At 40.6% G+C, this 26068-nt stretch overlaps 1 protein-coding gene across 1 annotated transcript in view; it reads left to right on the forward strand.

The window, feature by feature from the left end:
* MRPS5 (mitochondrial ribosomal protein S5) overlaps positions 1 to 26068 on the forward strand; it is a 68572-nt gene that overhangs the window by 15019 nt on the left and 27485 nt on the right. Inside the window, exons 4-5 of the mRNA XM_042462912.1 lie at positions 353 to 586; positions 7286 to 7320. Coding sequence (XP_042318846.1) covers positions 353 to 586; positions 7286 to 7320 — 269 coding nt within the window. The remainder of the gene's footprint in view (positions 1 to 352; positions 587 to 7285; positions 7321 to 26068) is intronic.

Raw genomic sequence — 26068 nt, forward strand, 5'->3', positions numbered from 1 at the left:
TCTCCCTGAGAATGAATGCTATCCTTTCTGTTATATAAGAGCCATTGAAGGATAGTGCTTGGAGTGTCAAACAAGGACTGGGAAGTTTAAGATAAAATTTAGAAAGAAAAAAAATCTTTCCTCTCAGTCCCCAGGTGAGACTTCCAAGGTAGTTAAATGAATTTGATTGTAAAGGAACTTTGTGCATGTCGTTTTCTTTAGTTCTCATTTAATGTTTCCTTGACTTTTTATGGGAAGTAATTAACATGAGAATTTTAACATGAGAACTGATAGCTTCTCCCCTTTTCCTGTTTAGAGCTGTGAGGTGAAAGTATGTAAAATGAAAGGTATTCTTGTGTACTGATACCTGCAGGACATTCAGGTTTCCTTTGGCCTGGCCTCAATGCTCCAGTGATGAAACAGGGAACAATGCAGACAATTAGTCGGCGTGATAAAGAAGAGCAAGAGAGGCTGCAGGCAGAACGGCTCCAGCAGCGGGATGAATGGGAGAAAAGAAGAAAAACAAAAGTGAAGCGGGAGAGAGGCTGGACCGGAAACTCATGGGGAGGGATCAGTCTTGGACCACCTGATCCAGGTCCCAATGGAGGTATGAAAATGATGGTATTTCAGTGGGGAACTAGTGAAGGGAAGGAAGTTCCAGTGAGTTTACCATATTAGTTTTATTTTTGTTAAAATATTTATATAGTTCTAACACCAAGAGACAGACATACATGGAAGACTGATCTAAAAATTTAAGTTATCACAAAACAATTGCAGGTGCATTTGAAAAATACAAGATACAGTGGGCCCTTGCCTTGTACAGGGGATCTGTTCTGGACACCCCCCGTGTAAGGCAAAAAGCGTGTATGCTCGAGCCCCATTGGATATAACGGTGTTCGTGCCACAGCTGTGCGCGCATGCCATTCTCCCTTTTGGCGAGCAGCTTCAGCGTAAGCTGAAAGCCGTCTGTAGTGATCCCATGTATGGCACGGGCTCACTGTACAAGTCTCCTTTTAAGAGAGAGTTAAAATTTAGATCAGAGTAGACAACTTTTGGGATTGGGGGGGGCACATCCCTGAATTCACAGATGGTGCCTCACCTCACCCCAGTGGGTGTGGTGTCCAAACCAAATTTGCTATGTAGAAGTGTAGTAAAAAACACATTTTTTCTTGTGAGGCAGAACATATTCTCCTTGTGAGGCTTGTTTACCACTGGAACTGCAGTCATGAAAGCATAAGTCTATTTGCAAAAATAGTGTATGCGCCTTGTTTTAAAGCATAACCTGCCTTTTTCGCCACTGTTGCCATTGCAGGTTATTCAGCAGCAGAGACATTATGTGCAAAACCAGCTGGAAGGACATGTAACTGAAGTTGCTTATCTCTGCTTTAAATGTTGTCTTAAAACCTCTAGGTGAAGTGTATCTATAATACTGCAGAGTAGAGTGGGCATTATATAGCCCTCCTGATACAGTTGGACTGCAAATCCTAGCAGCTCGAGCCAGCATACTCAGTGGCAAGAAACGTGGGAAGTTAGAATCCAGCAGCATCTAGAAAGCCACATAATTTCCTTCCCTGCTCTAGGTCTTTGTAAGAATTTTCAGTTGCCAGCAGCAGACTTGCTATGTATGTTTTGCTTGTGTCCAATAATAACAAATGTTTGGAAAAACAAACTGAAAAAGGCTAGAACCATAATAGTATAGTTTATCAAGGATGGTTAGTTAAAAATATTTGACGAACACCTGGTAGTAAGAGTAGGAAGAGGCAGAGACAGTGACCTAGACCTAAATACTGTCTAGAGAAGGCCTACTGGATCAATGGAAACTTCTTACATTTAAGTACATTCCATTGATCAAATCTGGACAATCAGTACCTAGGGAAATATCCAAAAAAGAATATTCTTAAACATTTTTAGTTAAGTGATGGGAAATGGTTTGTTAAGCATGGGCTCTTGAATTTTTGGACAATGTGCAACCTTGTGATATTTCTCTCCTTAAAACTAGCAATTGATATTACATAGGTGTATTAAAGATTAATGATATACCACCCTTCTAGTTGCTCAAAGCCATTTGTAATGGATAATTCTGAAATGTAGATAGAAGAGAGAACATCAAGAAAATCTAATCATTAGACTAAATAACCAATATTCATTGACTTACACCTTGGATCTACTTAGTCTGGTGCTTCTGTTTTGTTTAGCAGGGACTCTCTTGGGCAGCCTGCCCAATTTGGTACCCTCCAGATTTGTTGGATTACAGCACACATCATCACCAGTATGCTGAGTGTGAATTATGGGAGCTGTAACATCTGGGGGCACAAGGTTAGGGAAGCCTATTCCAGGGTCCTAGGCCAGCTATACAAAGAGACCCACTGTGATGTAGTGGTTTGAGCATTGGACTACAACTGCAAACAAGTGTTCGATTCCCATTTGTCATGAAGCCCCCTGGGTGACCTTGGGGAAGTCTCAGCCTCAAGGGAAGGCAATGACAAACCTCCTCTGAACAAATCTTACTAAGAAATCCCCTTGATACATTCACCTTAGGGTCACCATAAATCGAAAATGACTTGAAGGTGCACAGCACATGCACAGGCCAGCAGTATGAGATGCTTTTATGTGGATACGCCAAGTATTGCACCCAGGACTTTCTACATGCAAGTCTTGTGCTCTGCCACTGAGTTAAAAGCTGGTAACATATAATTTGAAGTGAAACATTATGACTTGCCTCTCTATCTTGGGGATCTACAAATGTATTGTTCCCCAAATCCCTGTGATCTCTCCTGTAGTCACACCATTTTAGGGTAGCAAGCTCTGTTATGGGAATGGAATTTCCAGAATGGGCAAAATTGCATATGAAAAAGAATACTCACAAGGAGTTCCCAGCTCGAGGCTGCAGTATGGTTCTTTTTATAGCCTGAGGCTTATATATGTCTCTTGTATTCTTTATGGTGAGACGGAATAGAGAGTGAGTTTACACAAACACTGGAGAAGTTTCACACATACATTTAGTGAATTACAAAGTATTTTTTTGATTATTTGTTTTCTCTAAAACAGAAACTGAGCCTTAACATATATATTGTACTGAGACATTATGACAGATATGACTTTTCCTCCCATTCTCTCTATTTCTAAGAGCACACACACCAAATAAATCCTACATTATTTCTTTCATTTGATTAAAGGCTAACTGCTAGTTTGTCGTTCAAAATAATTCACTTCTTTTTTCTTAAACTGTACTGTAGTTTCAGCCTTGTGGAAGTGACCCATTTATAGCCTGGCTGCTCCTGTTAGTATCAAAATACTCTGTGATCTATGCATTATTGTTCAGTCAGCTTACACATTCCTTTGGCCAACAGTGCGTGCAAGGAAGGATATCAAAATTTTGCCAAAAGTTTCATCACCCATACACAATCTGCTTCATAACATGGGATGCCCATTAAAATATATTTCAAAGTTTTTGGAAATAAAAAGGAACATCATTTGGACTTCATCCCTGTCACCACATTTCCATTTGATTTTTTAAAAATGCCTCCCAATCTCCTTACATTCTTCATCTCTTCCATTTCTCCTTTCTTTCTGTTGTTTTCTCCCACATCTATTGAGCTTGTAAGTTGTTGGAGCAAGAAATTTTTTTCTGCACTATAGAATGGAAATAGTTGTTTAAAAGAGGTTGATAGGATGGTGAAGAGCCAGCTTGACATAGGGGCTTGAAAGTTGGACTAGGATCCTGGGAGACCAGGTTTCAAATCTTAGCTCAACCATGGAACTCAGGGTTACTTGGCCAAGTCACTCTCAGCTTTAAAGAAGACAAACGTCTACTGAATAAATCTGGCCAAGAATACCCTGTGATGTGGTTGCCAAAGTTACAGTTGATTTGAAGGCATATAACAACAGGAATGATTGGATGGTCAACTGTGTACCTCTAGATAGTATTTTTACTATAACTTCCATCATCCCTCCCCATGGATTGTAGTCGTTAGGACTGATGGAAATTATACTCTAGAACCATCCAGAAGGCCATCATTTTCCACTTCTAGTGTAAGTATTCCATCTGATTCAGTATTATTTATTGCTACATGTGCTGGTTCTGTTTGTACAGTTTTGTGGAAAACCAGCAGCATAATCACATTGAATCATAGAATCGTAGAGTTGGAAGATACCCCAAGGGCCATCCAGTCCAACCCCCTGCCATACAAGAAATCAAAGCATCCCCGACAGATGGCCATCCAGCCTCTGTTTAAAGACCTCTAAAGAAGGACACTACACTCTGAGGTAGTTTGTTCCATTGTCGAACAGCCCTTACTGTCAAAGAAGTTCTTCCTAATGTTGAGGTAGAATCTCTTTTCCTGTAGCTTGCATCCATTGTTCTGGGTCCTGTTCTCTGGAGCAGCAGAAAACAAGTTAGCTCCCTCCTCAATATGGATCATGGAATCATAGAGTTGGAAGAGACCACAAAGGCCATCCAGTCCAACCCCCTGCTATGCAGGAAATCTCAATCAAAGCATACCCAACAGATGGCCATCCAGCCTCTGCTTGAATACCTTCAAGGAGGAAGACTCCACCACACTCTGAGGGAGTGTGTTCTACTGTCGAACAGCCCTTACTGTCAAGAGGTTCCTCATAATGTTAAGGTAGAATCTCTTTCCTGTAGCTTGCATCCATTGTTCCGTGTCTCTGGAGCAGCAGAAAACAAACTTGCTCCCTCCTCAGTATGACATCCCTTTAAGTATTTAAACAGGGCTATCATATTCACCTCTTAACCTCCTCTTCTCCATGCTAAACACCCCCAGTTCTCTAAGTCATTTTTCAGAGGGCATGGTTTCCAGACCCTTCACCATTTTAGTTGCCCTCCTTTGGACACGCTCCAGTTTCTGAACATCCTTATTGAATTGTGGTGCCCAGAACTGGACACAATACAGTGTTACCCCGGGATACGAATGCGCCGCCTTACGAAATTTCCGGGTTACGAAAAAATCCAATTGAAAAAAACTGTTCCGGGTTACGAAGGTTATTTCGGGTTACGAAAAATTTTTTGGTGCTTTTTGGCGCTTTTTCGCACCAAATCGCGGCTTTTCCCCATTAGCGCCTATGGGGTTTCGGCTTGCGAAAGCCTTTCGGGTTACGAAAGCGGCGGCGGAACGAATTATTTTCGTAACCCGGGGTAACACTGTATTCCAGGTGGGGCCTGACCAAAGCAGAATAGAGTAGCACTATTACTTCCCTTGATCTAAACACTATACAGTGGTGCCTCGGGTTACGAAAGTAATTCGTTCCGCGGCCGCTTTCGTAACCCGAAAAGCCTTCGCAAGCCGAAATGCCATAGGCGCTAATGGGGAAAAGCCGCGATTCCGTGTAAAATAGCGCCGAAAAGCACCAAAAGTTTTTTCGTAACCCGAAAAAACATTCGTAACCCGGAACAATTATTTCTTATGGGATTTTTTCGTATCCCGAAAATTTCGTAACCTGGGTATTTCGTATCCCGAGGTACCACTGTACTTCTATTGATGCAGCCTAAAATCGCATTGGCCTTGTTAGTTGCCGCATCACACTGTTGACTCATGTTCAACCTGTAGTTTATTAGGACTCCCAGATCTCTTTCACATGTAGTCTCATTCAGCCAGGTGCTGCCCATCCTATATATGTGCATTTCATTTTTCTGCCCTAAATGCAGTACCGTACATTTTTCCATGTTGAAATTCATTTTGTTAGCTTTGGCCCAGCTTTCTAGTCCATTCAGGTAGTTTTGAATTTTGATCCTGTCCTCTGGAGTGTTAGCTACTTTTCCTAATTTTGTGTCATTTGCAAATTTGATAAGTATGCCCTCAATTCTGTCATCCAAATCATTGATAAAGATGTTAAATAGCACTGGGCCCAGGACAGAGCCCTGTGGGACGCCACTGGTCACTTCTTCCCAAGATGAAAAGGAGGTATTTTTGATCACCTTTTGGGTTCTGGTGGTCAACCAGTTACAAATCCTTACAAGCTTGTTACAAGAACCTTGTCAAAGGCCTTACTGAAATCAAGATGTACTATATCCACAGCATTCCCTTCATCTAACAAGCTGGAAATTTTATCAAAAAAGAGATTAGATTTGGAATAAGATTATTGTTGTGCGGAAGCACACAAAGAATCATAGAATCAAAGTTTGAAGAGACTACAAGGGCCATCCAGTCCAACCCTCTGCCATGCAGGAACTCCCAACCAAAGCATCCCCAAAAGATGGCCATCCAGTCTCTCTTTAAAGACCTCTAAGGAAGGAGACTGCACTACACTCCAAGGGAACGTGTTGCACTGTCGAACAGCCCTTAGTCTCAGGAGGTTTGTCTTAATGTTTAGGTGGAATCTCTTTTCCTATAGCTTGCATCCCTTGTTCCGGGTCCTGTTTTCTGGAGCAGCAGAAAACAAGCTTGCTCCAAGGCTATCATATGTGGCCTTTGGAATGAGTCAGTAGCCTCTTAGGACATTTGGATGGGTAACCGTGCTCCATTTGGCTTAGTCATGTTTCAGTCGGGCCTAATCACACCAGCATAAAGTTTGGTCCAGCAACACAGGTTACAGCCACATTCAAGGTTTTATTGTTGATGTACACGGCCTAAGCATCTCAAACCAGGTTTGCTTTGCTATATGCACCATTCAGTCCCCAAACGTCACGAATGGAGACTTTTTGGGTGGTTTTATAACCAAAAGAATACAGCCAGGTAACATCACAAAGATGTACCTTCTTAGTGGTGCACCATAAGCCTAGAAGGGTCTCTCTTGCATAGTCTGTGAGGCAGAAATTGCTTGAAACTAAATGTCCAGTGAAGATACTTCAGCAATGATTATGATTACTCTGGTTTTGCATTGTTTGTTGAGGGAGGGTTCCATTCTTTTTTCAGAGTTTTTAAAAATTGTTTTATGTAGATAACTACATTGTACTGCATATGTAGTTTGATATATGTTTGATATAAAGTTCAGAAATCTTATTATAACAGGCAGTATATAAGTATTAGAGAGCTAGCATGGTGTACTGGTTTGAGTGTTGGACTATCACTCTGGAGATCAGAGTTTGATTTCCTGCCATTTATCATGGCAATCTCTTGGCAAGATTGGTTCAGAGAACCTTTGTTTTTTCCTTTCTCTAAGACTGAGAGAGTGTGACTTGCCCAAGGTCACCCAGTGGATTTCCATGGCTTGTAGAGGAACTCATACCCTGGTCTCCATGGTCATAACCCAACACTACACTGGCTATAAGTACTGTATTACAAACTAATTTTTGGAAAATGATTTATTTTCATTTGTACCACACTGATGCACATCTTTTAATCAACAGAAACATATGAAGATTTCGACTCCAGAGTGATTGAGGTAAGGTTTATTTAGAAAGATAAGAATCCCCAAGGATGTGTGTCTTTAAATGTAAAGGCCAGTGCTCAGTTTCAATTTCTTTCTCTCTCATAATAATGAGATTAATGGGAACTGAGCAGACCAGAGGAATTCTGATTTCTAATTATATTACAATTGCACAGGAAAATATGTCATTATTTTCACTCTTCCCTGCTGTGCTGCCACATTGGACTCAAAAGAAGCTGTAGTTGATATTGTAAAGCAAAATTCTTGGATATAATTTAAAGAGTGCAAACATTTCTTTTTTTATAGAGGGATACTTCTGTTCCATTATCCAAAGGCACGATGTCAATTCTTATAACCACTTGAAAGAGAAGAAGAGACTCCTCTCCAAATGTGTTTTATGTTTTTTCTTCTTTTACTCCACTCACAAAGTCATGCTTCTGAATAAAGCAATTTTTATCTCCCTATTGTTAAATAAAACAATAACCATGTTATTTTTCATCGTAATATTCCAGTCCATTCTCTCTTAACCATTTTTTTATTAGATAGATGGAAATACCACTGCTTCAGCCAAAACATTAAGTAATCTTTGGGTTTTCCAAATGATCTTACTTTTTAGCATTTTTGTTCTCTCTCTCGTCTTCCTTTCTACCTTCCTTTGCTCTTAATAAGCTCTTCTCCCTATGTGGGACTAGCACCCATTTTGCATCATTCTCTGCCATCCTTCTCATAATGCCAGCTTCTGCTTCTAGTCTGACGTCTTGAAAAGTTGTGAAGCTGACCTTCTCCTACCACTCAGCCTGCAGAAGTATCTGGGGTTGATGGAGTTTGGTACAAATAGTTTATATGCTCATGGCAGATCATACATACAGACTGGTTTGGAAATTCCTTGCTAATAGTTTGGATATTGGCTGTTGGTTTGGCTGTTGGTTTGGTAATGGTTTGGATGTTGGTTCGGAGAGAAGGCTAATGACACTTTTTGAGAAATGCTGATCTAATAATATAATAATATCTAAGAACATTCAGAAGATTAAACATTGTGATGAGGTGTTGAAGGCTTTCACGGCCAGAATCCATATTTTTGTGAGCTTTTCGGGCTATGGAACTGTGTTCTGGAAGAGTTTATTCCTGATGTTTATTCCAATATATATGTACGCCATTAACTCCCATGCCAGCATTCTCTGAAAATGCTATTCACAGATGCTGACAAAATGTCAGGAATAAACTCTTCCAGAACACGGCCACATAGCCTGAAAATCCCACAAAAAACTATTGTGATGAGGCCTTGTGTTTGTCCCACTGGTGAATGCCAAAGTATAATGAGTCATTTCATTCCTTTGTTTAGACACAAATTCAGCATCACTTCTAAGTTTACCATTAGTAACACTCCAGTCAGTCCCAGCTCCTTTATGATTTACATGTTTCCAATAATTTTAACTATACACCTAAAAATGTAAACTGTGATGTGTTTCTATTTCCAGCAGATCTGCCTTTAATGTTAGTATTCATTCTCATACACCAGATTTCAGATTTCCAACAAAAAATATCTTCCTCTGGTTTTTTTAGTGGTTGCTTTGAAATGTATGTTAGGACTTCTTTCCCCCTGTGTAGTAGCAGCAACTTGAGATTAAGTGCTATACACAATTAACTATGAATTGCAGTCAGCAAATTACTGCATCTAGTGTTAAAGCATTTCCACTAGGATGTTGGATTACTTTTATTGTTAGTGGGCAAAGGTAGAGATGCTCACTGACAGAACTTAGCAACAAACTGAACCACCATACCATGTAGGCAAAAATTTGAATTTTAAAACAGCATCACTGTTTTCCAGTTGCATTTTAGCTATTTCTGGAAAAGGCAACATTCAGAAATATCAATTAATTTAAATGCTGGGTTTTAAAGAGTGCTTAATGTCTTAATAGGTGTTTCCAGTCTCAGTTACAGTAGACCCACTGAATCAATGGGGACTTTGTAAGTTTGTGATTACGTAAGTTAATTGATTCATTCCATCTACTGTGGTGAGACTAGCAGTTGGATTTAAATATAAATTTGTTAGCATAAGCCATGTTAGAGCAAGCAACGGCAGCTGATTTGCTGAATTTGAATGACCTGCATTGCCACACCATTCTCTTCTGCCAACATCACCCCACTGTACAGAACATTTGTCTCACAGTCATAAGTGATAGTAAATAGGAGAGGGATTCAGAGGATGTGGCCCTCCAGGTTTTGTTGGGTTGCCTCTGCTATCATCCCTCCCTATTGGCTCTTCAGACAAGGGCTCATGGATGTTACAATCTAATAATATGTCCCATCTCAACACAAAGGATGGACGCACAGGAACACGTGTAAGGGAAGTCACCTCCTTGTCCTTGCAGATCTTTTCCCCTCTTCCCCCTTCATCCCAATATGTTTTCCTGAAGGGGAAAAGCTCTGTAAGCAAGAGAAAAGGAGAAATTCCCACTCTCTCCCTCACCTTTTAGAAGTAGAAAAAACATGGTTGTGGTTGTGTCTGAGGGAGAAGAAAGCACTGTGATGTAGTTTGTGTGTTGGACTAAAACTGAGGGAAGACCTAGGTTCACCACTTGGTGGTGAAGCTAACCGAGGCTGCATCCTCACTGCAGAAATACTGTAATCCAAGTTAACACAATTTTTATTGCCGTGGCTCAGTGCTATTTTGGGAAACATCTGTAAGAGAGCTCTAGTCCCAAAACAAACTATGGCACGGTACAGACCGCCCAAAAAGGGCAGCCTGCTGGCGCTTGGTTTTCTGTCGGAGGGAAGCCTCAGCCACCCGCTGGCGGAAAAAGAACCTGCAAAAAGTGGGTTCTTTTGAAGCTGCAACGGTGGCGTAACAAGTGTGCCACTGGTGCACTCGTTGCATAAATGCCGCGCGGTGCCGTGCGGATGTCGCACAGCACTTACATAACAATGCTGGTGCCCATGTAAACACGGCACCACCATTGTTACGTCCTCATCATATGCAAGGGTTGCGGGGCGTGTGGGCTCTATGCCCCCAGGCAACCCTTGCACATGACGAGGGCGCCTGAAAGGCCAGTATGTACTGGCCCTATAATTCCCAGGATTCCATAGCATTGAGCCATGAAAGTTAAAGTGGTGTCTGCCAGGATTATTTCTGCAGTGCGGATGTAGCCTGAGAGTCATTGTCTGTTACCCTAGTCTACCATAGAGGGCTATTGTGAGAATTATAAAGAGAAAAAGAGCCATCTGCTCCTTGGAGGAAAAGCCAAATATAAATATAGCAAGTAAATAAATAACACAGAGAAGAGCATTGATAATAGCCATACAGACAATCCTTCTCTCACTTTTTCAACACCATCTGAGTGATCTTTGAGAAGGTTTAGAAAAATGCTGAGGCCCTTAAGGGACTAGAGAGCTGGTCTCACCTGGCATGACACCTCCTGCTTTGGAATCCAGTGAATGAACATGGTGCCTCCAGCCAATGTGTGAGAGCAAAGGTATAAAGAATCTGCTTTTGAAATGGAAGGTGAGAGGTAAGCAAAGTTAAGAGCTGTTTCTTAATGTTGTGGGCAAGGAAGCAAGAGGCTACCTTTCCTCCTGATTATTTCTTCAAAACAGGGGTTCCCAATGTGGGGTGCCCATACCAACAAGGATTGTAAGATGGAATTTCAGGGTGTACAACAAAGAGTGGTTTATGTCCTTGAGTCATGATATAATTCAGCCAGCTTTCAGTGTGCCTTGACAAGTGGTAGTAGGTGGCTGTGTTGTGTAGATGGTAGTCTCGGTGTTTATTTAATTAAAAGGAGAGGATTTTACAATTTACAATTGTTAGCCATTTTTTCCTGAATAAATTAGAATCTAATTGCTCAATTTAAATTGCCATTTTATGTGCTGAGTTAAAAGCTTATTTTTTAAGTTCAATTAGTTCACCCACAGTATTGTATGTAGTTCAATTTGCAGTTTTAAAATGAGAAATTAGACTTCTTCATCTTCAAATGTGATATTAGGTTTGTCGGGGGTACGCACATTAACCAAACATTTCCAAAGGGTGTAGGGCATAGAAAAGGTTGGGAACCACTGCTTTAGAAGTTGTAGGATTCTCAGAAGTTCACAACCAAGAAGTTCTGTAATGACCAGGCTGTTCGGGACAAATCCTCAAGCATATTTTATTGCAAATTAGCTTCGATAGAGTCACTGTGAAGTACTTTGGACAAGGAAGCCTCCTTTTTGTTTGTAAGTGCCTACATGGAGAGAAACAGATTTTTATTTGCATGTTAATGATTGGATTTTCCCCCCCAATCTGGGAAAAAAATATGTGTAAGAGATGTTTTGGACAGTATTGCTTCATCATTAAGATGACTGCACATTTCATTTCAAATAATAATCGAAAGTGACAGATCTCCTCATATATAATGGAGTAGCTGCTTCCGCTGCCAATTTCATTAGTGGGCATTCAAAGCAACTGGCAAGTTTGGTTAGCAGCCTAGAATGTTTGCTAATCACTTATGAGCAAGCAGTAATTCACCTAAACCAGTCCTTCCAGATGAATTAGACTACAGCAACCATCATCCCCAGACAATATGCCTACACTGCTGTCCTCACTGGATTCTGTACAGACAATTAGGCTTTCCCCCTTTGAGCTATTGTAAGCTTATAGCTGTTCTAAGCAAGTGGCAATTATGATTAATGGCAGTCTTGAAAGGGCCAGTTGTCATTTTCTAAACAAGCAACAAGAGTGGCAGTTCTAGCAAGCAGCAAGTCAAGTGAGACAAGTTGAAATGCAGTTAATGATGGAGGGACACAGGACTGAACTTGCCACATTTAGAGTAAAACCATTGAAATGAGACTCAAGTTAGCTGTGATCAGTGTTGTGGAGGTTACATTTTTTAATAACTTCCAAACCCCCACTATGCTGCCTGGGGGATTCTGGGTGCTCAAGTTCAAAAAAGTAACTTTTCCAAGCTGTGGTCATGATGATTATGTCCCATTGATTTCAGTGCATATGCACTAAACATGATTAAAACTAGTTCCACCCTCTCATCTGTACATTAGTTAATTAGTAAAATTGTCTTTGTTCTCATTCAGCTATGTAAATAGACACTTGGGCCTTGGCCTTGTTTTTCCCTGGATGAGCAGCCTTAATCCGGCCTCTCCTTTTAATCCTTCAAAGTGGACCCTAAATCATCTCTATTCTGGGTGTTTTTAGAAAGCCTGGTATCCATGCAGATACTGATCTGGGGTTGAGAAAATAATGAAGATAATACTAGTGTTTTATTTCACTACCACTTCTGTCCACAAAAGTCAATATTCTCATTGTGTTTGAGATAGTATAGTCATATATTTGTGTACAGTGGGTCCTGGGTACCCATTGGGATCTGCTTTCAGGACACCCTGTGGATATCAAAATCCATGGCTGCTCTGTTAAATACACTGGCATAATAAAATGGTGTCCCTTATATAACATGGCAAAATCAAGGTTTTCCTTTTTGGAGTTATTTTTAAAATATTTTCATGTTGTGAATGGTTGAATGTGGATAAAGAATCCATGGGTGCAGAGAGCTGACGATTATCAAAGAGCAGGATGAAAATGTTTTTCAGGCATACACTGTTGGGCAAACGATATCTTGAAAGAATAGCCTTTCAAGAGGATTTGAACTCGTGGAAGAAGATAGTTGTACACTCCACATTTCAGGTACAGGTTGAGTCTCCCTTATTCATTATTCCAAAATCCAAAATATTCTAAAACCCAAAACCTGTCTTATAAGTGAGATAGTGAAAATGTTTTTCACTTTGCTTTCTCATAGTTCAGTGTACACAAACTTTGTTTCATGAACAAAATTATGTAAAATATTGTATAAAATGACCTTCAGGCTATGTGTATAAGGTGTACATGACAATATAAATGAATTTTGTGTTGAGACTTGGGTCCTATCTTTAAGATATCTCATTACGAACATATATGCAAATATAGGTATTCCAAAATCCAAATAAATAAATAAATCCATCCAGAACACATGTGGTCCCAAGCATTTTGGATGAGGGAGACGCAACCTATAGTTTGATGCTAGTTTAACTGCAGTATCGCCATCTATGGAGTGAAGCAGATAGTCGTGTGCAAAGAATTCTGAAGTGCCCAACCCCATCATAAAACTATTGCCATAGGGGAGAGCAGGACAGATAAAATATTTGTGAGATCTGCCTTTTGTTCCCTAGAGCTGCAAGATCCAGCTACTGGAAGCTCATTTAGAAACCATATACTGTAAATTTGAAGACTCCTTGTCCCAGTAGTTTGTTTTCAATACCAAAAGACTGGGTTTATAGCTCTCCCACCCAGAAATCCATTCCTGGTTACCTTGAGCCTTTCAGAAGCATTGTTGTTATCATTATTGTTAACTTCCCTCAGGTGGACTACTTCTCATGGCAGTCCTGCAGATGAGGCCTCTCCAAGGCCCTTGTGTTCTTTACTGCTCTGCTTAAGTCCTGTAAATTCATACTTGTGACCTCCCTCATTGAGTCTATCCATCTAGCTTGTGGTCCAGCAGCAATATTACATCTCTTTATTTATTTGAGCTATACCCTGCTTTTCTCCCATGGCTGGGACTCAGGGCAACTCTCAACAAGATTTAAAAAAAAACACACATTGTAATAATGTAAACAATGCTGACTGGATTAAACAGCTCAAAAATGGATATTAAAAAGTAAAGCCCCCATCATTACAAGCCTCATTTTAAATTGCTAAATGCTAGTGAGATGCCAAATTGTAAAACATAATTTATCCAGTGTTATTGCTATTGTTTTTGTGGCTATCTCATAGTTTGATTATAAAGGTTCTTCCTGGGCAACAGTTCACTCCATGCATCTGAGGAAATAGACCAAGTCTGCGAAAGCTTAAGTTACAATGTCTTCCACTCTGAAAGGTGCTACAAAATCTCTGTGCATACTGTTTTTAAGCAACTATGAGACAGAAATCTTTGCCCATTTACTGCAGATCACCAGGAAATTTACTAGGATATCCAGATATACTTTCTATGCACCCCTGTATCAATGAGTCTTGGCAGTTAAATAGGTTTGAATTTATAGTGTAGACAAATGCCCTAAATTTCCACCCACATGCACCCACAGAGGCCATTCCTCCTGATTTTCAGACAACAGTTGGCTGAAAATCAGTCCTGGAAGTGACTAGAAATCTACTTCTGTTTCTCACTTCCTTGGTTTGGGGCCAATTTTCAGCCAGAAAATCAGTTTGAAAGGGATTTAAAGGTGGTTTAAGGAAACCACCGCTGCAGGAGGTGTTTTCAGACTCTTTTTGTGCCATTATTTTTTTAATTGGAACTTGGGATGGCCTTATTTTCCCCCAGCTTCATTTTTCCTACCCCTGCCTCCAGGTAGAAGCCGCAAGGATAAAATGGATCAAAACAGAGAACATATTTTTCTGCTCAGCCTCCATCAGAGGACTTAATTTGATTTTCAGAGGAAAATCTTTTGGCATTTTATGAAAGTAGCTGTGTTTTTTGCAAGGGCAAGGACTTGATTCTCATCTAGTTGTGAGGTGTACCTGTAAGAATATTTGCTCTATCTTCATACATGGTACAAAACCGAGCTGTTAAGTTTACAGTTTTGTACCAAAGCAAAATCTATTTGATTATATGAAGCAGTAATGATGCCTGTTACTACACCATGTCTTCCCCCCAATTTGGTACTGTACTCTATGGCAATTTCATTAGATTTAAATAAGCACTGTGCTTTTCAGAACAGTGGGAGGCATGCAATTTTCTTTTGGTTTCTATGGTGTTGAAGAGCATAACAGCGTTTTTCAAAGACCATACCAGTAACGATGCTACTTACAAGCAACAGCAAGCCATGTGGAATCCTGACAATTTGTGTGAGAGCAAGCAAAGCTTTTGGAAAACATATTCATACATATGTGTGCCTATGGTTTGTCCAACCCAACATCCTCCAAATGTGTTGGACTACAACAACCATATTCCGCAGCCTGTATCCTCATTGGCAGTGCTAGCTGGTTGTGATGGCAGTTTTAGTGGAACACATCTGGAGAACACCTGATTGCTTAAAGTTGGACTAGTTAATAGAGATAGGCTGGTTGCACATGATTATCTCTCTTTGTGTTTTCCTTTCATTTACTTGTTTTCCTTGCTGTTAGCAAGGAAAAGGGTAGTATAAGAATACTAGAATCTTGGCCTACGCTAATCAGTATTTCCCTGAAAATTAATTATACTGTAGACGAAACCCCTTTGAGAACAAAAATGCCAGTGCAGGGTTACTAGTGTTATATGAACAATTACTCCTAATGCTATCATTTTGTAAATACTGATTAGCATGTCTTGCTGATGCAACAAGATACTCATTTCTTCTCATTAGGACTGTTTTGTGTGTGTGTGTGTGTGTTTATATTTTAATAGCTGTACTAACTTGTCTCTAATTTTGTACAGCTAGATTTTTGTTTGTATACAGGTAGATTGTTGTGTGGAGTATTTGGCCTGTCCTTGAGTCCCTAAAATATTTTTGAATCGCTCTGACTGTATCATAAAAGCTGTGCTGAGTAGCTATGTACAAAATTGCAGAGCTAGCAATTTAAACACCATTCAAATGAGAGAGCCAAACTTAATGAATAGCAAGTATACCAATGTCGAATAAAAGCTTGTAACAAGCCCCAGGGGATTTTGTTCAAGGGCAGATGAAAGGAGTTTCCTAAAGATGCAGGATCTGCTTTGCTGTTGAAAGACTACCCTCTTGCCAGAGGCAAACATGAAGTTGGCATTCCTTGGCACCCAAGTTTCCTCTGCTTTTCCATCTGAGCATGGAGCATACATGTTGTTTCTTTTTAAGACTGTAAGTCTTCTCAGTAATGAAAGTTCATTTCTAATAAGCATCTTGTATGTTTGTGAATCTATTTTCTTGGATTCCACTATATTGTAAAGATTACATGATAGAGTGATGCAAAAAATGGTGAGGTGCCCCTCTCTTCTAACATGTATTATTTAACCTTCTTGACTTCAGCCACACCCACAAATAGCACTAAATTTCAGTCCAAATAAGGTATGTGTTGAAAATGATTGGTGTCTGTAACTGTATACCATTGGCTTTGAGAGTTTTCATGGACTGGAACTGGACAAAACATATAATGTAAAATAGCATGTAGCCTGGAGCATCTTAGGGATGTACATCTTGTCCTGTCAAAGTATAAATGGAATAATTTCTGTCTCTTTTTCTTTTGGGTTGACAGGGTAGCAGTTGCAGCATGATTAAGTGTCAGTATTAATATGTTTTATTTCCCTTTTTTTGTTGTTGCAGCTCTTGCCAAAGGAAAGCCATCCAGGAAGAAAATAAGTTTGTTCTTCCTTCTGTTAACAAACTGTAGGACAGTTTTGATGTAGCCAGTATACCACAACCATCTTTAGGTTCCAACTTAGGCCCAGTACAGACCGGCACTTTGCGCTGGCATGGGACAAAAGGCTCAGGAGAGCGGCGGAAAAAGAACACACCAGGAGCAGGTTCTTTTTATGCCTCACAGAAGCCTCAGCATTTGTCAGCTTCAGCCTCCATCAGGGGCATAAAGGGGCAGCGTCTGGCCACCCCTTTCTGCCCATCTGTATCCCCCCTTAGTTACATAAACCCCTGGAACTGTCATGATGTACAGCAGCTCAGCTGCTTTGCAACACATGAAAATCCCTCTTTGGCTTGGTCTGTAGTAGTTTATAAATACCCTGCCCTTTGTTTGTTCACCCACATACATTCATGTATATATAGACAAGATACAACAACTATCACGTAGATGATGTTTGTGACTAATAGTCATTGAGACAAAGTGAAGATGTTCCAAGTAACCAAAGCCCTATTTTCAGTGGGACTAGAATATAGCCAAGGAGTGAACCCAATGAACTTGTTCCTCCAGAGGAAGCATGTTCATTGAAAGAAGAAAATTTGGGGGTGCAGTTGTTCATGTAGTGACCAAAAGTTCATTTCAGAGTTGGTGAAATCAACAGGTATAAGAGTATAGACCTGCATGTGCTGAACTGCAGTAAGTGGAACGCACGGTACAGAGAAAGAAGACTCGATACATGCTTTTGCATTGAGTTAAAAGCCAACTCAGGTATGATTTTAGGAGATTTTCAAGTAGCTCTCCAGTAACAGTGATATAGGAACTTGACAAACTGCCCCAAAGGGGCAGCACAATGCCGCTCCTTTCCTAGCCAAATCAGGGCTGCAGCAACCGACAAGGACAGATGGCAACTTGGATCTCAAGAGGAGCATTTATTTCTGTCCATTGAAGAAGCTAGGCATGTTCAGCTCGATGAAGAGAAGACTGAGAGATGACATGATCACTCTTTTAAATACCTCAAGGGCTGCCACAAAGAGGAGGGTGCAAGCTTGTTCTCTGCTGCCTCAGAGGGTAGAACTAGGTTGGACGGTTTTATGTTACAAGAGGGTAGATTTCATTTGAACATTAGAAGGAAATTCTTGACAGTGAGAGTGGCTCGGCAATGGAACCAGTTGCCTTAGAGGCGATGGGTCTGTTTCTCTTCAAAAGAGGCCGGACAGATACTTTCTGGGGATGCTGTAGCTGAAGATCCTACATTGAACAGGGGGTTGGATCTGATGGCCCATGGGGCCTCTTCCAACTCTGATTCTATGAATGTGAATGCTTTGCTCTTTGCCTGCCCATTGTGGGAAATGCAGGGTGTTCGGAAAGTGACAGAGTGATTGGTCTTTCCTTCAGCAATTGCAGAAATCTAGCAGTTGCAAGGAAGGAAAGAGAGGAAGCCTCTGCCTCACTTCTCAGCATACCAGTGGGCTGATGGCACAGGTGCATTTCCATGCTGGGTATGCAGGCAGTGAAAGCTCCCTTCCATTCATCCAGCACAGAAGGTTTTTTAAAAGCTGGTGGTAGAAGGAAGGAACATTCCTTCCTACTCCTGCCTGCTTTGCTGTATAGGCAAACTTCATGTGTGTCTAGCAGAAATGGAGCAAGCTGATGGTGAAGGAACAGGGGAACCTATGCCCTCTGTCAGTGACTTGCTGTGTGTCTACTGGACATGTCAGGAACAATTTTTATATTCCCAGCACAGAAAGAAATGGACGGACTGCAGAGGCACAGAATACTTTGTAGCTAAACTAGTTTTTTAACCTAGGCAAGCAAATAAACAGAGCAGTGCTTTCTGTTCACCTTTTGCTAACAAAAGAATCTAGCTTTGTTCTGCTTGGTCTGTCCTCCACCTGCCATCCTATAAAATAGACAAGTGAAAATGTTGCAGGCTAATAATTTTGAGGGTGGGGAGGTATTTTACATGACATTTTAAACCTCTCGCACTTTTTTCCTGATTTCAGTTACACTACTAATTTTACTAAAATATAGCAGCTGAGGAGTTATTTAAATTGGAGAAACAAGGATGCAGGAGGAAAGGTTAATACAGTGGTACCTCGGGATACGAAATACTGTACCCAGGTTACGAAATTTTCGGGATACGAAAAAATCCCATAGGAAAACATTGTTCCGGGTTACGAATGTTTTTTCGGGTTACGAAAAAACTTTTGGTGCTTTTTTCGGCTTTTTCGCACGGAATCGCGGCTTTTCCCCATTAGCGCCTATGGCAATTCGGCTTACGAAGGCTTTTCGGGTTACGAACGGTGCCACGGAACGAATTAATTTCGTAACCCGAGGCACCACTGTAGACATGCCCTTTACCTTTTAAGAAACAAAACAGGAAGACTAATCATGGTTCTGTTGCATTAGTGTAGTCTTAGCCTTAAGGATTTTGTGTCAGCTGTTTGTCCAAGAGAAATAGCAATAGCAATAGCAGCTTCATTTATATATCACTTCATATTGCCTAAGCAGTCTCTAAGTGGTTTACAACTGTAAGCTAATTGCCCCCAACAGGCTGGGTACTCATTTTAGCGACCTCAGAAGGATGCAAGCCTGAGTTAAGCCAGAGCCCTGACTGGTATTGATCTCACCACCTTATGATTTGTGAGTGAGTGGCTATGGTACAGGTGTTTAACCACCAGGGCTCCTACAGTGGCATGAATGAAGGTATGAATAAGTAGTGAACTCCAGTATGTGCCCCAGCATGGAATGCTGATGGGAGGCCAGTGAGACACATGGAGTTCATGCACACAAGTTCTTCTCAGCAAACAAGCATTTTGCAGATGTGCCCTGCATGGTTTCAGTCCTAGCCAAACCTGCTTCTGATTTCCTTTTTCCCCTTGAATGAAACCTGCATTTCTCAGAATTGTACCCATATTTTGTGGACAACAACTGTTTTGTTGTACATTTCAAGCTGTTTCCCTTCTGCTCTCCCCTCAAGGTACAGTCATGGGCTGATTTACCAAGCAGTAAGTCTAGTTTAAATGGGTATCATTGGATTTTTCAAAAAGAGGCCAAATAAACATGTTTCCATATGTACAGAATTTGCAAATTCTGAATTACTCTGCAAGGCAATTATAGACTTCAGCTGCTTTCTTCTTCTTCAAAATGGGGAAGGGGGAGGAAATAACTGCCAGTACTCAGTAGGTGAAAAAAAAATTGCATTGTTTGATGTCAGGATTCTTGATGTAGTAACAGTCCATAGCTGCCTGTGCACATTATCAGGCTTGAAAGGCCTTTACAGAGTTTTAAGAGAGATGTGATAGCTCTCATTGTGATGGGTGACTGGGCACATTTCCCTTCAGTGCTGCACAGAAACAGCTGACAAGGGTAATTCTGGCTTTTGTTTTTTCTTGGATCTCCACTTCTTGGCTGACTTGTTTCCATGTGCTGCTGTTGCCACCTTCTGGAATAAGGAAACTTTTATTCCTTATAAACCCTAACATCATAGCATACAGGGTGAGTGTTGTTTTTTCTTTGGGTTGCCACTTGTTAACCCATAATTAAGAGGCGAAGAGCAGGCCATGAAACTGTGTCTTCTCAGCCCTCCTGTATTACGGATTCTGTCTCATCTGCCTTAATTGGGGTTACAATTGGCAGGAATTTTTCTTCATGGGGATTTCCTGACCTTCAAAACTGGATTTAGGTGAGAAACTTGGTTGACATTAACCACAATTAACTTTCAATTGATGTAAATCTTAACTATAATTAAGAGAGAGGGATTTGTGCTGTGGAGCACATAATGCTTTGGTCTGCTCCTGAGTTTGTGAAAATTTGTTCTTGTGTTCTTTTCCTTCCTAATATATGAGAACATCGTATGTGTCTATATAAGCAGCAATATTTTTTTCTTTTAAAAAAACACCCTTTCTCTGGTCTTCAAAGGCTGTTTTAGTCCCACAGATAAGCATTTGCAATTCTGAAACCTACAAGTAAATTCTGGCAAATGAAAGAGGAAAGGCTTATTAATAATAAAAGCCAGACTTCCCATGGATCTGGGTTGTACAGATACATTATCGAAGAAAATGGAATGCTGACTCTCCAATAATTCTCATTTTTGTTGACTCAGCTGTGCTCTTGTTGGAACAACAATGATTTTGCAGTGGACTTCACTTGTAACAGTTAACTGATAGTATCTGCTGAAATCCTCCTCATGTTGATATTTCCTTTCTTCCTTTTTTTTAAAGGTTATTTCCCTCATTTAAAAAAACAAACAAACCCAAACTGTGTATAACCAAATTTATATCTTGGCATATATTTAGACATTATGTAATGTTTTGATTGCCTCAAGGTAAGCTTAGAAACATGGAATCATAATATCACATAGTATTCTCTCTTTACGTGTATCAAGGAGTGGGTGGTTAACTTACAGATATGGTTGCTACGGCATGCTGCTAAGCAGCTTGGCCAATATAATTGAAACTGAGAGTGTACCCCTGTCATCTGAGCGATTGAGTTATTGCTCACAGCTTTCTGTTGCTATGAGCAGACTCTGGTCTTGATATTGTGCATTGCTGATAATCAGTTATCCTTGCTGTCTCGGAAGTGTTCAGGTCTGGAAGAGGTGGAAAATGAAGCTTGCTCTGCACTTGAAAATAGATGACCGTGGCATAGTCTAAAAGACTCAGGATATCATCACTTCATGTTGTGGAAAAGATCACTGTGGGAAGTGCAGGAAATTCAAAAGGTGATTAAGAAGTCTCTTCTCAGAAAACCCTAGGAATTGGAAAGATACCACTGAGCCATCTGGTTAAACTCCACCGACTAAAACAGCCTTCCCCATCCTCGTGTCCTCCAATTCTGTGGGACTATAGCTCCAAGCTGTGTGGTGCTTCTCTAAAACGAGATATTATCCTTTATCTAAAACATAGATGGCCAACTGTCTGTCTTTGATCCTGACATCCTCTTTGTGGTAATTCTATCTAGCTCTTTTGGCAACCCTCTAAGATTTTATCCAAAGTATGCTATAAAGAGATTTGCTGAGAATTTTGCTTGTATATAATATTTAAAAACATAGTGGAGTTTAGGTTTTGATTTAAAGCTCACAAAGTTTATTTTGGCAGATTACAGCACCTAGAATCCTCCAGAGCATATAGCTTTTTCACACACAAACATGCACAATCACCCACAAGCCAACTTTCTTCATTAAATAATTCAGATGTGTGGGAGGTGTGTATATAAGCAATCAGTCGTCTGTATCCAGGGATTCTGCATCCACAGCTTGAAAATTTGTTTTTTCTAAAATTCCAAAATGCAAACCTTGATTTTGCCATTTTGTATAAGGGACATGATTTTACTACTCCGTTGTATATAACCGGGTTTTAGCATCAGCTGATTTTGGTATCCATAGGGGTTCCTGGAACCAAACCCCAGAGGATTCCAGGAGCTTGCTGTATAGATATATAGGTATATATGTATCAATCCCACCCTATATCCAAAGATCTCAGGATCTCAACATACAATAATATGTATCACCCAGGATCACACTCTGTGTGTGTGTGTGTGAGTGTGTGTGTGTGTGTGTGTATACACCCACTCTCTTCCAGGTCAGCATTCTCTGAAGATGCCAGCCACAGATGCCGGCGAAATGTCAGGAATAAACTTTTCCAGAACATGGCCACATAGCCTGAAAAACCCACAAAAAACTATGGATGCCAGCCATGAAAGCCTTCGATTTCACATTCAATAATATTAATTTTAATTGTTCAAAACTGTTTAAAATAGACTAATTTAAATAGATTCATTAGCAAAGGGAAGTTGCAGCATCTTTGAGACTGAGTGAAAGAAGTTGTAGCATAAGCTTTTGTAGACTTGGGTCTTCTTCCTCAGGTGCACAGAGTGAATTGGTGCCGAGTAAGGACCCTTATAATCAGACTGTATGAATAGCCATAGAACTGCAGAACTTGTGGATATAGTGATGGGGTAACAAGTTCAGTTTTAACTATGGTTGTTGAGGGACAAAGGCAGGAGGAAAGATGTCTAAGGCCAGTATAGGTGGATGAGCATAAGAATGGTGGAAGGAGTATTGGAATATGTTGTTTGCAGGCTGGGAACTAGAGAGGAGATGTGATCACTTGGCGCAGAGCATCCTCATGAGGCTGAGGTGTTAAGCAATGCTACATTATGTGTAGTGTTCCAGGAAGCCATTTTCTCTGTTCAAACCATGGATTGGCGTTTGTGTATATGTTCCAAATCAGCTGTTTCTCTTTCCAATATTCCCTTCACATTTCTTTTGTTCAAGGACCACTGTCCTAAGATCAGAGATGGAATACTGTCTCCAGTTCTAGGCTCCACAGTTCAAAAAGGATATTGACAAGCTGGAGTGTGTCCAGAGGAGCGTGACCAAAATGATAAAAGATCTGGAAACCATGCCCTATGAGGAGAGACTTAAGGAGCTGGGTATGTTTAGTCTGGAGAAGAAACAGTTAAGAGGTGATATGATAGCCCTGTTTAAATATTTGAAGGGCTGCCATATTGAGGAGGGAGCAAGCTTGTTTTCTGCTGCTCCAGAGAACAGGACCCGGAACAATGGATGCAAGCTCCAAGAAAAGAGAGTCCACCTCAACATTAGGAGGAACTTCCTGACAGTAAGAGCTATCCAACAGTGGAACACAGTCTCTTGGAGTGCAGTGGAGTCTCCTTCTTTGGAGGTCTTTGAACAGAGGCTGGATGGCCATCTATTGGGAATGCTTTGATTGTGAGTTTCTGCATGGCAAGGGGTTGGACTAGATGGCCCTTGTGGTCTTTTCCAACTGTATTATTCTATGAATCTGCAGTTCTATTAAAGTGCAGGTATGGTGAGGATGTGATCAACAGCATCAGCATTAAGTTATCTTTATGAGTATGGTGAAGCTGGGACAACTCAAAACAACAGGGAGAGAGTAGGCTGGCCCAGTTCCATCAGGGGCTAGCCTGAAGAAGAAGAGCCCTCCCTCCGGTCCATCTGCCTTGGTCCAGGCCTCAGAGGGAGAGAAGAATGCTGGACCTGATTCCCTCCCCCCCTCACCATTCCCTTCTCCTTTTGTGTCGTGTCTTTTAGATTGGAAGCCTGTGGGCAGGGAACTGTCTGTTATCCCCTCTATTGTAAACCGCTCGGATTCCCAGTGATTGGGCGGTATATAAATAAAACCTATTAGTATTAGTATTATTAACAGAAAATTGTGATAAGCACCTGTCTACTGCAAACTGATTGATTGATTGATTGATTGATTGATTATATTTATATCTCTCCTTTCTCCTGGGATGGGATCCAAGGTGGCTAATTTATCTTTTTGGCACTACAAAGGAGGACTGTGTGGTCCATAGAGACAATATGGGATATATGTGTGTATACTGTATAGCAGTTTTGTAAGCAGTATATTCCCAGCAATGTTCATCTATTTGTTTGTTTTTGGTTTCTGTGCCAGTATTCACCATATTGTGCACAAATTCATTTGCGACACATTAGTTGAACAGCAATCTTGGGAGCATCAGAAATGCTTCATGCTAGGAAGCCCATAGTCTTGGTTTTGTTTTTTATTCTTCTCTGTCATGAATCACCCAGATCCAGGCTACAGCCAAAGCCTTGTAGATTCTTTCTCTACAATATTGCTAAAATCCATCCATTTCTCTCAGCCTCTACTACCAAGACCCTGGTCCACGCCTTGGTGGTCTCGTGATTAGATTACTGTAACCTTCTTCTTGTAGGGCTTCCTCTCTCTCACTTCCGTCTGTTGATTTCTGTCCAGCATTAAGCTGCATGCATTATTACATCCACTCGCCGCTTTGACTATGTTTCTCCTCTATTATCATAATAATAATAATAATAATAATTTTTATTTATATTTCTCGCCTCTCCTAAGGATCGAAGTGAGATTACATCATTATAACAACATAATTCAATTCTAAAAGACAATCTATAAAACACTAATACTGAATTACCCATTCCTATTAGTTCCTTAAAATCCAATCATCAGAAAATTTTTCAGTCATACTGTCATAGTCAAGTGGACCATTGATCAAGGTCTCTTATACGAAATCAGGTGGATAGGTCCACCAGAAAAGATCCATCTTAAGTGCCTCCTTAAAGTCCTTAATAAGACGGATCTCTTCCGGTAGACTATTCCACAATTTAGGGGCTGCGGCAGTAAATGCTCTATAGGAAGTTGTAGTTAATCTAGTGTTATAATATTCCAACAAATTCTTCCCAGATGTGCTGAGTGTGCGAGACAGAATATGTAGGGAGAGGCATTCCCGCAAGTAACTCAGGCCCGAGCCATGTAGGGCTTTAAAGGTAATAACCAACACCTTGTACTGCACCCGAAAGCTGATTGGCAGCCAGTGAAGAGATTTCAACAGAAGTGTTATATGGTCAAACCTAGATGTTCTGGTGACCAATCTGGCTGCTGCATTTTGAACCAATTTAAGCTTCCAAACTTGGGTGCCTCGGGTTACGAAATTAATTCGTTCCGCGGCCGCTTTCGTAACCCGAAAAGCCTTCGTAAGCCGAATTGCCATAGGCGCTAATGGGGAAAAGCCGCGTTTCGTGCGAAAAAGCCGAAAAAAGCACCAAAAATTTTCTTCGTATCCCGAAAAAACATTCGTAACCCGGAACAATGATTTCCTATGGGATTTTTTCGTATCCCGAAAATTTCGTAACCTGGGTATTTCGTATCCCGAGGTACCACTGTATAAGGGTAGCCCCAAGTAGAGCACATTACAGAAATCGAAACGAGAAATTACCAACGCATGTACCACTGCTTCAAGGTCCTTTTGGTCCCGGTAGACGCAGTTGGCGTATCAGCCGAAGCTGGTACCAAGCACTCCTGGCCATCACATCTACTTGAGATGACAATTGTAGAGATGGATCCAGAAGTACTTTTTAATGACAGTAAATGTGACTGTACAAAAGATAATGCAGGCAGCTACAAATACGAAAATAATGCCAGTATGTAAACACAGTATACAGTGTTAATCACAGCTAATCCAAATATATACATCTCTAAAGCACTCATACAATTCCAAAGATATCCAATAATTAGAGTACCCAAAAATCAGACTGAAATCGACCTATGATAGAACATTTACTGCTGCTGCCCCCAGACTTTGGAACAACCTACCGGAAGAGATCCATCATATTAACACCCTAGATGCTTTTAAGAAGGCACTTAAGACAGATGTCTTCCGGCGGGCCTATCCATTTCATCCACCATAACTGAACCTAGGTAACACTTTACCTCCATTACTCATATATAGGTATGGATTTGTCTCAGTTTTATTAAATTTTGTCTTATTAATTGATTGTTGTAATTTTAGATAAATTTGTGCTTATTGTAATAGTGATTTTATCTGATGTACTCCCGCCTTGATCCATGGGGAGAGGGGGGAAATATAAATAAAGATTTTATTATTATTTATTATTATTATAAT

This window comes from Sceloporus undulatus, chromosome 1 (genome assembly GCF_019175285.1).
Source record: "Sceloporus undulatus isolate JIND9_A2432 ecotype Alabama chromosome 1, SceUnd_v1.1, whole genome shotgun sequence".
Classification (NCBI taxonomy): domain Eukaryota; kingdom Metazoa; phylum Chordata; class Lepidosauria; order Squamata; family Phrynosomatidae; genus Sceloporus; species Sceloporus undulatus.